Below are 15,801 nucleotides of genomic sequence, written 5' to 3' on the forward strand. Positions count from 1 at the left end.
GTTTAAGGAGACCCTCTGCGACGCGTCTTCACGGGACGGAGACGTCTTTGAATGCCGCTCGGACTCGTCCTGGAGAAACCATCGTTTCCCTCTGATCCTGAGTTTAATCATTTTCTTCTTCTTTGTTTTCTTTTTGTTTGTTTTTTCCTCTCAGTAACGGCTCCTCAGTTCCATCGTCCCCAGAGCGATCAGCGTAAGACCCGTCGATTCTTAACCCTTTAATTTAACCCCCTCACTCCCACACACTTGACCTTTGACCTTTCAAACCATAACAAACCCTCTGCATGCTGTAACAATCTGCCAGCCCGGCTCTGCCCTCTGATTCCAGCTAACGGATGCATCAGTTTGAACACAGTGACTTTTATTAACTTACATTTAAATCCAGATATGAGCACCAGGTTTGATTCTCACCCACCAGAAACTCGATCCAGGCTCAGGTTTATCAGACTTCTGAGGGTTACGACCTTACAGCCATAGAAAGAGACAAAGTAGAAGTAAAATACTCCAAACATGCACCCCTAGATCTATACTAGGATCCATACTCTGTAATTAAATAATTCAAAAGCTATAAACCTGGAAACGCTAAAAGTGTTATTACTTTTAATAAATAAGTAATATTGGTGTATTTTCATTGATATATATACTGATATTTATATTTGATGTTAGACAGTTTTAAATAAAAGAAATCAAAAGAAACGTTAATAATTACCAAACAAAGGGGGGAAAAAAGCAGAAGCTTCAGCTCATTTTTTTAATGCACAAAATAATAACATTTTAAGAACTCACACGTTTAAAGGATAATTTTAAAAAAGCTGCCACGTTGGTCACAAAGATTCTTACAGAAACACGTCGCTCATCGCTGAAGATCTGCAGTCATGTGGTTCAATTTCAGACTTTAACTTTCAGTGCAGTAACATTTCAGGAATAAGTCACCCTTCATACACGGATCAGAGGTCAAAGGTTAACTGGAGAATTGATTTGGAAGTGGCTTTCACAGCCAGCTGAGGTCAGTCTGCTAGTTATTGCAGCATAGATGAAATAAAACATCGAGAGGTAATTCAGGTGATTTTAATCTTCTGTACAAAAAAAGAAACGAAAACTTAAATGTGCAAAAATCTCTGCTCTCTAGCCCCACCTCTACTTCACCTCCAGATCATCAAGATGCATCTGAAAGCAGGCTTTAGTCCAGATTAGTTTTCCTTCAGGTGTGACTTTCAGGAGTTTGATGAATCTGAGGCCTGTCCTCAGATCACAATTTGGAAGGAGAATGATTTCCTGATGAGCCTCGGGGGAAGGAATCACCTTCGCCTCCCTGATTGCTTTGTTATGTTGTGCTCTGCTGCGCCGTTATAATCCTGTAATCCTCTGTTTACAGCGCTGCCGCCGCTGCTGCTGCCTCCCCAAAGCTCAAGAGCTTGACCATGTAGGTTTCCTGTCACACCACACGCCTCAGACAGCTTCAGGGCACCGTGCGACGCCGCCGTGCGCTCACAGCGGCGAATCCAGACATAAAGCACTCGGTGTAGCCTTGGCCTCGATCACTCTTCTCACTTAGCCTGAAGCGACACGTCTCTCTGAAAGTTGAAATTGATGCTTCACGCCGTGACTCGGCTTTGTTAGTGGCTACATCAAACTGTTTGACCTCCCTAGAGCGCTGCGTCACAGAGCTTTGCACTGCGGGTGGATCGGCCACGTAGACCCGGCCTCTCTGTTCGGGTTCTGTTCTCCACATCACCGAGTAAAACCTGCACATGCATCAGTGTTAAAGATGTAGATTTGAAGAAAAGAGTCATCACAGACATTCAGACAAAAGAATCAAAGGCAGACATTGAAACCTCTGAGCAGGGCTGCCATGATCAGTTTTATCTCAGGTTGATCTGGACATAAAAATATGACTTTAAAAGAATAAAACTTGGAGGATGTCTTTCTTTAAGTACTTAACACCTACAAAAACGTACAAAAAGCGTGAGTGCGTAAACACGCCTGACCTCACTGTGTGAGAAAACAGCTGATTTACAGCCTGAGATGTCTGGAGAAGAGCGAGTGAGTTAAAGGCCCTGTATGTGGTTGTTTCTACACATCAGTCTGTGTCAGAGCTCATAGATCCAAATGAAAGACATTAAAGTGTCAGTTATGAACTTAAACATGTACTCTTTCCTTTCCCTCACCTCCTTTCTTTTGGCATCCTTGCCTCCTTCCTCCCATTCCTCTCACCTGACTTCCTGTTTCTCTCCTTTTGTCTTCTGGAAGTTTAAATTCTCTTAAATGTGTCGGCTGTGTGCGTTTTGATTCAGAGCAGCTGTACTGGCAGTCCGCATCATGTTTCATGCTCAATAACTGTGAAGTTAAGTCATTTATTTTCTAAGCTAAGCTCATCTTCTCATGGCTCCAGGGCACCTGAGTAGGAAGGAAGTGCAGGCGTCACTGTCATGGCCTCTGATTTGTTGCCAGTTGAACCTCTGGACTCAGCGTGACAGCGTTTAGTTAATGGCTCAGCGGCCGCATAATGACGCCCGCTGCACCTTTTTTTTGCTTTCTTTTAACTACAGCAGCTGCTTCCTGCCTGATTTCACCTTCCTCCGTTTAATGCCTAATAAGGACTCGTGTAAACATCACAGGAGCGTCGTTAATGGCTCGCACACAGGAGGAGGCTCGGACCATTAAACGTGTGACCAGAGACGACATAATGAATACATGTTTCTGAAGTGAACGAGGTCGTCCGTGCACAAGCTTATCATGTTGGTAATGAGAAGAATTATCAGATGAAGGTGGAGGTCTGCAGGCTCGCAGGCTTCAGAGCTTCTGCAGTCAGAAAGCCGAGCTGTGGGCGGCACCGTAGGGACCTTTTTTATAACGTGGACAAAAAGAAAGTTTAATTGTAACAAACAGGACAAGTAACGTCTCCGTCACACTAGAGTGAAAATACCACAAAGAATTGGTCGAAGCTGAGGTCTCTGATGTCTCAGCCTAATGGGAGTCGACCTGTCTCCAAACAGAAAGCTACCTTTAGCTGCTCCTTCATTCAGCGGCGTCGCCCAGCAGGTAGCTCTGCATGTTCGATTTGCTAGTTTTTACATTACATGCTCCTCCCGTCTTCTCACGGGATCTTTCGCTTGTAGCCAGTAATGTCTCCAACCGATACCGGTTTGTCACTCTTAGACCAGTTTAAGAAGGATTTTAGATGGTTGCTGTGTGCAACGACAGAAGACTCCACTCGGATGTTTATGTTCCTGTGTGAAAGCAGCAGAATTGAATTTCTGTGTATGCAAACAGCAACAGACTTGCGATATTCCCAGATTTATCCCAGTTATTATTGATCACATGACCACATTCAGTTCCAGACCAATAGCAGACTGACTGTTGAGTGGTTGCAGACCTGCTCCCGGTCTTTAAAGGCATCGAGATCACATGATCACTGCACACAGTGTGACTGTAGCATGAGCTTCTCCTCCGTTTCTGATCATCTGTGAAGTTACGAGAAGTGTGAACAAGTGTTGTCGTGTTGTAGTTTCAGCTGTTTAAAAATCGAAGTGCATGAACACCAACTTCTGTTTTTCCTTCTTCTTCTTCTTCATTTTTAACCCTCTCTTTGTTTTCCTTTCACTTACCTGCTGTCCCTGTTTAGTGAAAAAGATGGTGATGAAGTATTTTGTAGTAAATGTCTCGGCAGCATACTAACAGTTTATCCTAACATCGTGCTTTTTAGGGAGGAAATGGCGAGGGAAATGTCCGAACTTCTGGCTCGGTGGGTAGAAACAGTCTATGTGGATCACACCTCAATGACCAATCAACTCACTCTTTGATCAAAGTTAATAGAAAATTTTAATGAGAATTGAACAAAAACTAAAACTGAATCATTTTTTGATTGTTGATGATCAAAAGTAAATTGAGCAGTGTTGATTACAGGGTTAATAATAACTATTTAGCCTCCACTGTAAAGAACATGATTTATTTTTCTTTTGTGATTTTGAAAGTCGGCCGTGTACATGGGGACGCCGTGGCCCGTTAAATGTCACCCAGCTGTTATTTCCCGCCTCCATCGCCCGGCCGCCGCAGAGGCTCCAGCTGCTCCTGTTTTTAAGATTTTACAGATAAAAGCTGTAACTTTCAGAAAAATGCAGAGTTAGTGGAGGATTTTATGCTGCTGCTTATTAAAAGTCCAGCTCAGCTTTAAACGTTGAAATGTTCACTTCATCATTTCAGAGACAAAATGATTTTGATCTAAATTTCTTTACTGTCCTGATATGTTAATGATAATAATATTTATTTGGAAATGTAAATATTTTCCTAGTTTTTAAAAAAAAAAAAAAATTTACTAAGAAAACCTTTTTAGATGTTTTGGATTTTTGGAAGCAAATAAAAAGTAGTTTGTTTTCTCTCAAAGCGCTGTTTTAAAACAGGGTCCAAATGCTTTATTTCCAACAGTTTTTTTTCTTCTAAATTCGAATTTGAATATTGTCTCTTCAAGATGTTATAGAGGCGATATGTCTAATATGGTTAGAAAACCCACCCACTTACTCTCTAACGAGGGGCAGCCAGTCAGAAGAATGTTGGCCCAAAGTGGGAGGAGCTAAAATGTTGCAAACAGAGGATGAACCAAAGGGCTGCTCTATTGGAGTCCAGGAATAAAAACATGGAGCTGGGAATGAGCCGAATAAATCTCCTTCAAGGTTTTTCTCTTTGGTCTCTGACTGGATGTTAAAAGGAGGGTGATGCGTAGCAAACAGCTGAGAGCACAGTCAAACCTGGACCTATGAGATAAGGACACAGTGCATGTGCTCCGGCAGGTGCTGCTCAGGTGGTACACCTTTTGATCCTAATGCTGGAAAGCATGCAGTACAGAGTTCCAGATCTTTGTCTTCAGCCACACAAACAGCTTTTTTCTGTAATTACCTCTGCAGATGAAACACAATTGAAACACACTTTGAAACACATGCTCCTTTGAAGGAGCAACTCGAGTTCCAGTGATTTACTGCCCAAAAATGTAAAGCCATGACTTTAATAGAGATTTAGAGTTCAAATTCTTCCTCCTGAAACTCCACCACAGAGAGTTATTCCACCTTTAACCTATAGCAGGTTAAACTGTCGGTCCCGTCAGATTACTGCAAGCATACGCTGTTTTCTGCCCGTGTTCCTGTCAGCATCCCCGCTGCTGTGAATGAGTGATGTCAGCTGAAGCCGTGCCAGTCCCTGCTTCCCGTGTTCGCCTGTCTGCGGTTAATTGGCGACAGGAAGCAGGGGCAGAAGGTGACTGCAGCGCTTGGCCACTTAGCACGCCAAAGTCACCACGTGCTTGTGAAAACACGCTCAGCAACCCCGGGTCTGAGGCCCAGCTCGGGCTAAACATGAGATCCAATAGGATTAGAGGAGCAGCGGGGTCCCGCCTCCAACTTCCCGGCGTTCTAAAAAGGGCAAATCCAGGTCACGGATTAATCAGGCCTGTCAGCAGCGCCGCAGAGGAGCGAGCAGCTGGAGGGTAGCCGCTGTTCTCTGCTGTCAAACGGTCATTCATAATTTAACAGAGCGAGCCGTCACGCTGTGGCGGCCACACGCCGACACAATGGAGGTGCTGTGTGGCTTCCTAGAGACTGAAACAGCATGCATTTTAATGATGTACTCACACCTTCTGTTCTTCTGGTCCTCTCCTTCTTTATAACGCTGCTGTCTGACACCCTCAGTCCTCCTCACCCTGACGTTCATAATGAACCAGCAGCTGTTTAAAGAACGTGGCGCTGCTTCTGTTCCTCGTGGAAAACTGGTTCCTGTCTCACCTGGTGACTTTCACCTGGGTGGAGTTTACTATGTGGGATGCGTCACTGACTGTGTTTCCATGCACCCTAATGAACTATTCAAGTCACAATCAGGCGTTATAGAACACATCCGGCCAACAAATCGTGGTTTGTCATCACTTCTGTGCAAAAGTTAAGGCCGTTCATCTCCATCAATTCAGTCGTTTTTGTCATCATTGCTTTGGGCAAACATATCCACCTCCGGGCTCCAGCGGCTGTGAGCCATGTTTCACTGCAAACGGTTGAAATATGAACCAAACTTCTGTACACCATAACTTCATTAATGATCAATAACCGTCCCACTTATGCTTCACACATCAGAAAAAAGAAGAAAACATTTGAGTTGCCTGGATGTAGAAAACCTTCCCCTGCGTTATTTTTCTTTTCTGAGATGCCGCTGTTGGGCTGTGCGATCATTTATCTCCAGGACCCAAAATTATAAATGTTAATAAGAAATCATTAAAATCTGATCCTCGCAATAATCCATCAAGTGTGCAGTTATAAATGGGATTTAGGTCCAGATATCCTGCGGCTCCTTTACTGAAGATTAATGGTCGAACAGGCCCGTTGGAGGCTTTCAAAAGCTAAAATGGAAATCAAACTTTAATGCTGGATGGTTTTTTCTACAACCTGGCAACTTAAGTCATTCTTAGTTACAGATTACACTATGAAACATTAGCAGATCAGTTCCAGATAATAATAAAACCATTAATTACAGAATTGCAGGTCTTTATAAATGAATGTTCTGCAGGTCTGCAGCATCCTTTGCCTCTGAAGCCACCACTTTAACTAATCTTATATCTGCACAAGCTAGAGAAACCTAATAACCTCAGTTCAATGGACCTGATCCAGAATTCCTCACAAAGAGCTTCTTTTCAGGACTTTTAAAATCTGAAACATGACTGAAGTTTGTCTCAGTATTTTAAGATTGAGATAAATGATCCCATCCTGTACGTTGAACAAAGACTTGATAATTTGATTTCTTCACTGGGTTGCTGAAACAATTCGCATCTATAGATGGCTATCACGTTTCCAATTCTTAGAGACTTCTGGGAAACACTAGATTGAAGTTTAAGAGCCGTATAACAGAAACCAACCCGAAACCTGCCCAGTCAGATACTCAAACAATGTAAAGGGGCCAGTGTAGATTGGAGGCAGGTAACCATGTAGGCCAATAAATAAATAAATAATTGACTAATACGCACAATAAGAACAACTCGTAAATTTTTCTTCCCTAATAAATTTGTGACTTTTATATCATGGATGGATGGAAAACCTATGAAGAATCCAACTGGGTGCATGGCACAGTCCTTTAATGACCCTAACAGCGACCCCCTCAGTAAACTCACCGATGTGGTGTCGGTGGAAATGATCACCTGCTGACGGTCCCCCACAGTTCTCAGCTGTGGGTCTATGTCACTCACCTCTTGCATCCTTCTTCTGTTTCCTGTATTAGAGGTCCGCAGGTCCAGGCGTCCAAGGCGGCTGCGGGCACCAAGAAGTACGAGCTGAGCAAGTGGAAGTATGCTGAGCTGCGTGACGCCATCAATACCTCATGTGGTGAGTGTTTTCTTATTTACTGTTGCGCTGATAGTTTTCCAATAAAGATAATTGTTTGACATTATTTAATGGCTATCCACACTTCCCCAAGCATAAACTAGACATTCTACGTGCCATTGTGGGTTACAAAGACAAATTTTCACTCATTAAATTTTTTTTTTTTATTGGATAGTCAACGTTCTCAGAGGATGAACCACTTACCAGAGGTTGATGCTTGACAGCTGCAAGGAAATTATTCAGATAACTGACAGTACACATATTGAGTACCTTAACGTTCCCAAAGGATGAATCTTTCCCATTTTGGACACAGTGGGAGCTTCACCCTGGTGCCACATTCAAGTTGAATTAGTTTCATGCATTGACCTTGTGCATTTTGCTCTGTCGAGAGAATCAAGTCCAGACTTTGCCTTTTAAGAAGTGCTTTTCAAAATAAGATCTCTTTAATAATTTATCACCAGAAATCTGTGATTTTCAACTCCAACTTTTCAGCCTGTCAGATTAGAGATTAAGATTGTAAATGATATAAATAACCTTTTTTTTTTTTTACCTTGCCTTGAAGTATTAATATGTAATGGACATATTTACTGTGTATATTCATATTCCCAGAGGTTGAACCTTTTAGATTTTAATGAACCTGTAATGTCCATTGTTGTCTCCTAAAATTCCTAAACTTTATGTTAAACTCAGAGCTTCATGTCCACATTTTCCTTAAATTTGATGTTCTCTGTTCCTTTGTTCTCACTGGTACTTTAAAGCTACTTTCGTGATGGACTTCTTCTGGAAACTGAGCAGACTCTCCTTAAATTTTTTAAAGTCACTGTTCTTGGTCCTCAGAGGATTAATAATGGATCCGGTAGACATTTCTCCAGCACTGCTGTGAGGCGAAATATATTTAAAATGGCTCAATTTGACTGACAGACTTGAAAAATCCTAATTTTCTCAGAATGTTCATACTCCTCAGAGGATGAGCTCTTTGATTTTTTATTTTTAAACTTTTTTCCATTATCAGCGCGCTTGGATAGAAATCTGATCTTTAACGGTGCAATGACAGGCACACTGATGGGAATTGCTGATTGTATTCACACTCCCTAAGAAGACAGACCGCTGTTATTTTTATCGACCCCATGGTCTTCCTTTGTCCTCGCTCTGAGAATAGCTAAATGGTCGTAAAGGCTGTTTGTTCTGAGTGAAGAGTTCACTCCTCTTGTTTCCAGCAAATGGGCAGCTTTGACAGAATTGTTTGCCACCGCTCGCTTTCCACACCACTTAATTTTATTTTTGTAAACGCCGCTTCATTTTATGACCACTTCTCTCGTGTGGGAGTGAACTGCCGGTCGAGCAGAACAGAGGACAACTCTTTTAGCCAAACTCATCGTGATGATACCACAGCTGTAGCAGGTGCTTTGTCAAACAGAAGAATTTCAGTACGAGGTGATATCACTGTAACATATCAGAGTGTCGAACCTACTCAACCTTTACACTGACATTTAAAAAGCGGCTGATGATCCTATCCAGAATATGTAGAATGTGTTACCTGTGCCAAATTTGACTGTTATTGAATTGTTGTTATATAATTTAAAAATGTTAGAGGAAAAAAAAGTGTGATTTCATATTTGGACCTGCACAGACAGGAAAGAGACCCAAAGGCAACAAATACAGATATAATATGTCTATATAGGTCTTTTTTTAAGGAATATGTTCAGTTACTACGTAATGATAGCAGCGAGGCTGCTGGTTTTAACTGCTGCTCTGGCTGATTTGCTGGTTTAGCTGTAAGGACAAGAGCAGGAATGTTCTTCTACCATAAAAGGCCAAATTTTTACCCTTTAATGTTGTGTTGCATCAGTTCATTGAGGTCTGCAGGGATTTGTTTATGTCCAGTTCTGTCAAGGTCCTGCACCAGTGTTTAAATCAGGTTGAGGTCTGGACTTCGGACTGTTGGGGCACCTTGATTCTTTGCTTTTTCAGCCGTTCTCCTGGAGATTTGCTGCTTTGCTTGGGATCATTGTTCTTCTCTGTGACCCAGTTTGGTCCAAGCTTTATCTGTGGCACAGATGGCCTCATGTGTCTATAGAGTACTTTGATATACAGTTCATGGTCCACTCAGTGACTGGAAGGTGTCCAAACCATCATCCCTCCACCACGGTGCTGAAAGCTTGTCTCAGGTGTTTGGGCATTTCCATTCAGAAATTATTTGACTTAATAGGCTTCCAGTTTTTCTTCAGCTTCCATACCAACTGGTGGATAAAGAGGCCATAGGTGCTGGCTTTGCCCCTCAGCAGGCTACCAGAAGCTGGACAATAGGAAGAAAGTGGTCTAATAAGCCTCAGAACCCTGTTTGAGGTGTTACTGCTGAGTTGGACGGCTGTAAAATTGTAGCTTTTGTCATCAATACACAAAGCAGTTCCTGCTTTATCTAAGATCTAAACATGTCTTCCATCCCTGAAGCCGTTATCTCAATGTACAGGAGGTGGAACATCCAATCAGGGGACTCTGATAGTGGACGAACAAACTTTCATCCTTGGTTTGATTTTGATTCACTTATAAAAGAAAGTGAAACTTAAAGAAAACAGCCAAGAGGAGAATATCCGCCTGTTTCCTCTCTTTCTTTCTCAGTTTAACCTCAGAGATCACCTGTCCTTATCCACGCAGCAGGAAGCGTGGAGGACTGGGACAAGGAGGGTCGACGCCCGCCGGCTTCTCTGAAATGAATGTGCTGAGAGTCGCCTGCGGGCGGCCGCATATAAACACATAGAATGACTCGGTCAGCGTTTAACAGTCCGCTCACCTCCCCAGACAGAGGAGGGGATCGCATACTGATGCGATCACGTCCACAGCTACGGATCATCACGAGCAGCAGAATAAAAAAGTCCAGCGTCGAGGGCCTGTTGACACGCAGCGTATTCTGCAGAGGTTTCCGCTCGCCTCAACAAACGGAGGATGTTTTTTTTGTTCGTCTGGCGTTACCTAAGCACTTAGTGTGCATTATGCATCTCATTGCTTGGTGTTAGCCTTCGCACTCTGGATGATAAATTGAATGTGTGTGTTTTTCTTTCTTTATTTCCTTTCTTTCTTTATATATTACTGAAGTCATTTATCTGAATCGTCCAGATGAAATGTGTGCTTAATGCTGCTGCCTGCCTTCTCTCGGGGCGCGCGCACTACATTGATTATGTTGAGATGAACATCAGCGCCGTGTGTGGGGGAATCAACAAAAGTTGGTCCATCTGCCAATATTAATTATGTGAGTTTTAACGGTTCAATAATGTGGATTTTTTTTTGTCAACAAATTGTACTTTTTATGGCCAAAGGTTTGTGGACATAGAGAGCTGTATAATTGTACCCTAAAAAGTTCATAAATAACATCTATGTACATAAAAATCCACAGAGAAGATTTGTTTTTCCAAAATGTTAGCAATCAGGCAACCCAAACCAGCTGGAGAATTTAAATCTACAGCCACAGATAAAGCAAACCAACCTTCACTCAGTGCTTGCTCTCTGACAGCTGGTGACTAGTGGCCATGGCCCTGATTGCCCTTTAACCCTGTGGAGAATTTCTCATCCTAAATGCTTAGGAAACAAGCGGGGAAGTCACTGAGGGCGATCTTGTCGCTGGGCCTGTCACGTCTGCCATCCAAGGCCCGGATTTCAGTGACCTTCTACGTCTTATGGTCGCTGCTACTCGTCCTTATACTTGTGTCTGCCTGTTAAAAGGCTATAATCCCTTTATTTGATACAGCCTTTAGCCAAACACCGTCTGCTGCCTCAAGAAAACATGAATGAGGGAGTTTAATGTCAGGTAACCTCTGTTTAATATGGATTCCCAGCACCTGGTCCACTGCAGCCTCTGTGATTATGCAGTAAGAATTAAGCCCGGTTGACGGGATGTCGGACATCCACAGAAAAGGTCTGAACCAGTGAATCGGTCAGCCGTGCGCTGCTTCAGTTTGTGTTCACCCTCTTTGCTGTTTCAACCTTGAGGCGACTTTTGTTGTGATTTGGCGCTATATAAATAAAATTGAATTGAATTGAACATGACAGAAACAGTGAAAGCCAGCTCAGTGAAGAAATGGTTTCCCCACTTAAGTAAGAACAGAGCTCGGATTTTAACACCGACTTGAACTCAAACCTGATGACTCAGTGGCTGATTGGAGGAAGATGTGCAGCCAGCACTAATCAGAAGGTTGTTGGTTCGATCCCTGTCGGCTCCAGTCTGCATGGACAAGATACCAGCCCCAAATTGGTCTCCAATGCATCAGAGTATGAATGCGTTTGAATGTCAGCTAGTAAGCACCTAAATAAAAAGAGCCGCGAAAAAGTGCTCGTGTGAAACTGTGAATGAGGCGAACTGTGTAAAGTTTGAGTGCTCAGAGTAGCGGTGCACAAGAACCAGCCCACTTTCAATATGTAATTATCACCAAAGCTTTCAGTGCATGTTGTTATTAACTATTATTAAATATAATGGTGGAGTTGATGAAATCGGAAGGACAGCACTGCTTTTTCCAGAGCGACGGGGTTCAGACTCCTGTCAGATTCATGGTTCTCTGTTTGAATATGACTTTTACACAGATTCGTCCAAGTTCTCGGTTCTTTCAGGTTCTCCAGTTTTCAAATCGATGTACGTCTCTGAAATGTATTTGCAGAAGCTGTCAGTATTTCTTCTGCCTGATTTTCTGATCCTGTCTCCTCCAGACATCGAGCTGCTGGCCGCCTGCAGAGAGGAGTTCCACCGCCGGCTTAAAGTTTACCACGCCTGGAAGTCAAAGAACAAGAAGAGGAACACCGATACAGAGCAGCGAGCACCGAAATCTGTCACCGACTACGGTATGACGGGCGCCGCAGCGTTTATTCCTCTGGAGCTGTCTCTCTTTGTGTTTTTCCCACAGCGAGTGAAACGCTTTCTGCATTTTTCATGCACTCGGTACAAAAACAGCTCTCTCGTTTGCAGATTGACATTGAAAGTACCTCAAAGTACCTCAAAAACATTTTTCGAACACTTCTAACTCCTTTTGTATAACCTTGTGGCCACAAAGGTCTCTCATCCATTTAATCTTTCTCTCTTATGTTTAAACTTACACTTGAAAGAAGGAAACAACCCGAAGCTTTACAGGAAGAGAGAAACACACTGAGCCTTGAACAGCCTGCAGGTCAGAGGTCACAGAGGTCGACTTTTGTTTGGATGTGAAGGAGTCTCAGATTTGTGCAGAACGGTGAGACGGATTTGGTTTGTGCACATTTATAAATGAGATCCTCTGACCTTAAAGATTCCTCTGAGCGATTTTAAACCTCTGAAGTCTCCAAAATCTGAAACTGATTCACCGTGCTGGACTCTGACCAAACAATGCCTTCATTTGAATGCCAGACTTTATAAAGACGAGCACTTCGGTCTGTCGGGGTCGCTGACAGCTTGCCGTGATTGTCAGTCAGCAACAAGACGAGCAAATGGACTCGGTCTCTCACCTCTCCACCGCCATCGCCTCATTTCCTTGTGCCACACGTTGAGTTGTCATGACGACAAAGAGCTCTTATTCAGAGCTGTCTATTGTGTGCACTGCTCAGACTACAGATTGGTCCACGAGCCCCCACACGCATACTCTCTTTTATCCCTCATCCTTCATGTGAGAGTCGCAGCTTTTGTCCTGCTGCTGCTTTGACTCCGGACATGTGACATGTGCAGCCGTCAGAAGATCCGGCTTTAACGGTGGCCGTGGCTCCGTGTGTGAAGGTGATGACATGTATTTATAATATCCGATCCCCAAATCACTCCCAGGGTCTTTGACGTGAGCAACCCCCTCTCTGGTTTTCTGTCTAACATCCACACTCATTAGCACCACGTGTGTCAGTTTTCACACGTGGTGCTGCACCGCTGTGTTGCACCAGAGTGTCGACAGAACCATCATGATGATTTATGCTTGCGTAGAGCTTCAGATGTAGTCTGTATAAGAGCCTGCTGCCCGTCACCAGGCGATGGGGTTTCTATCATGTTGGTACTGGTTCATTCTAAAACCGGAGGAAACGGCAGGACAAACGTGGCAGTACATCTTCTCGTGCTCTGCATCGATGTGATGTGCAACAGGTTACGGAGCAGATGCAATGCAGACGCAGATTTAAAGCCCCCAAAAGTTTTAGATTTGATGAGTCGCATATTTATGTTTAGTTACGTGTAAAAATCTGACTCTCCGTTCCTCCGTGTCGCCCTTTTTCTCGTTGCCGCTGCTGAACACGCCTCACTAACACCTGACTGAGACATGATGTCGAAGCGCGGTGCTGTCTGATACCGTCAGTGTTCATGTCTTCATTCTCATGTTCTCATTCATCACTGTTATCATAAAGTGTCAGTGTTGCATCACTTCCTGTGTGTGTGTGTACGTGTAACCTGGCATGTTTACTTTCAGATCATGCACCACCTGTGAAAACAGCATGTAAGTGGTCCTCTAGTGTGTAATGCTACTTACACCCCGCCGCCATTACTAACCCCTTCCTCCCCTCCCGCTCAGCCCTGGGATCGCTGCTGGCCTCAGGCTTGTGCTTTCGCTAGTAAACGTACTTTTTTTCTGTGGTAGGAGTAGGAAATAGATGGTGGATGGGTTTCCGTAGCAACTGCTGCCTGTATTGAGACATTATTTGGGCTTCTTTTTTAAGCACCATTTTGTCTTTACGAGCAGCGTGCTGGTGCCAGCTCTCGCCTGCCTGACAGCCATAACGCTTTGATAAAGAGTGGAGGATATTCCTGCGAGCTCTTTAGGCTGCTGTTATTGATACTCCCACAGAAAGGACTTCTCAAGGAAGAGGAGAGGGAGGGAGAGGAGGACAGAAGGCTTTCTGGGTTTTCAGGGTAGTTGGCTTCTGTTTGGCGAGGGATGATAGCATCATGTTTACTGCGCTGTGACGGGAGGAAAAGGCCGCCACGCCGGCTGATCGGAAGAGAAACGTAGTAAAAGAAGTCATCAGTGAAGCAGATGGCTCACTCCCCTCACTCCAGACTTAATGAAGAGTTTAGATACACGACAGCCTGTTCAGCTGAGCAAGGCACAACAGGGAGATTGAACTCTGAGTGACCAAAGAGGTTTATTTTAACAGGTATACATTCGAAATTGTCCCTAAAGATGAGGTAGATCATGTCATCAAGACTTGAACTCAAAAACACTGGAGAAAAAAGGTCAGGTCAGCCAGAGGAAACCAAAACATGTTTTATTGCTTGTTCCTGCTGAGGTTTTTTTGTTTTGTTTTGTTTTTTAATACAGTTTTCTCAGTCATTTAAGAAGCTCTTCAACAATATTAAAGCTAGCAAGTGAAGCTGTTGACGTCTGGACTGTATGTTGTATAAAGCAGGAGAAAATGTGGAAAGTCTTGAAACAAGTATCTGGATTTTCAGGCTGAATTTTGCCCTTAAAGGTTAAATCTGCAGCAGCAAACATCAGCTCCTCCAAAACCAAAGTGAACCAACACAGATGGACTAATCGCAGTTACCGATGGCCCACTGACCAAGTAAAGAGTGTCACTTATCATGGCTCATCAGCAAGAACTGTACAGCACGAAACTAGATAATTACAGGCTCATTTCAGAGACTCCAACCCATCTAGAAGTCAATGCAGTGCAACCTGAGAACAGAGGTTATAATACAAAACCACAACATCAATCCCTACAACATTACAAATAGCCAGAGCATGGTGTGCCTACCACCATAAATTGGACACCACCTGGAAAACACAAACGAACGTCGGCCCAAAACATCATGGAACTGTGATGGCGACCTGAAGGAGATGGATCTGGTGTGGGTAAGCCGGGTTGGGCCCAGATGGAGGCAGATCAACAATGTCGTCCAGGGATGATGAGGACTCATTCTCACTGTAACGTTCCAGAACTGCTCCCAATGAAGACATCTGGAAGAACACGTCAGCTACCTTACTTCCAAAGGCAGATGGAGACTCGGGTCACTCATCAGTTTGTTCATTCATACGTGGTACACGGCAGCGTGCAGCAATTCATCCACAGAAACCAGTTCCACCCTTTGTCAGTGCTATCCTGTGCGTTCGTCAGCCTTGAAGCCTGAACCCTCCTCTCGACCCCTCGTTGAGTCACCTCGGGTACTAAAATACGACAAACGGTAATCAACAGGCCGAGTGAATGCAGCAGGGAGTTCAGCACAAGTACCTCTCTGAAGGGTAAACCTCCATTTCTGCTGCTTCTAAACAAAGAAAGCTGATTTTTTTTTTTCCCCTCTTTTTTGGCGTTTTTCTTTTGAAGTTTGCTGACGCCTGGAGGTGAAGTTTGTTTTCTTGGTTTCTGAGGTGGTTTGTAGGTGACGGCTAAACAAAGCGTTGCTTTGTAGAAGATGGTTTTCTCACTTTTTTTTGAAACGCTGCAAAAAACCAAAACCAAACAGACCTAAAGATGTTTGAAACCAGGTTTAAAATAACACGTTGCCTTTTTCTTCCATTTGTCAGCTTGA

The 15,801-nt window shown here is 43.6% G+C and overlaps 1 protein-coding gene across 1 annotated transcript in view; it reads left to right on the top strand.

Annotated features, from left to right (window-relative positions):
- myo6a (myosin VIa) overlaps positions 1-15,801 on the top strand; it is a 153,755-nt gene that overhangs the window by 129,006 nt on the left and 8,948 nt on the right. Inside the window, exons 29-34 of the mRNA XM_085373330.1 lie at positions 155-193; positions 1,376-1,423; positions 3,707-3,745; positions 7,246-7,349; positions 12,042-12,173; positions 13,745-13,771. Coding sequence (XP_085229456.1) covers positions 155-193; positions 1,376-1,423; positions 3,707-3,745; positions 7,246-7,349; positions 12,042-12,173; positions 13,745-13,771 — 389 coding nt within the window. The remainder of the gene's footprint in view (positions 1-154; positions 194-1,375; positions 1,424-3,706; positions 3,746-7,245; positions 7,350-12,041; positions 12,174-13,744; positions 13,772-15,801) is intronic.

Source organism: Diplotaxodon limnothrissa, linkage group LG15 (assembly GCF_057381915.1).
Source record: "Diplotaxodon limnothrissa isolate DT_005_m linkage group LG15, D_limnothrissa_male_GT1.1, whole genome shotgun sequence".
In the NCBI taxonomy this organism is placed as follows: Eukaryota; Metazoa; Chordata; class Actinopteri; order Cichliformes; family Cichlidae; genus Diplotaxodon; species Diplotaxodon limnothrissa.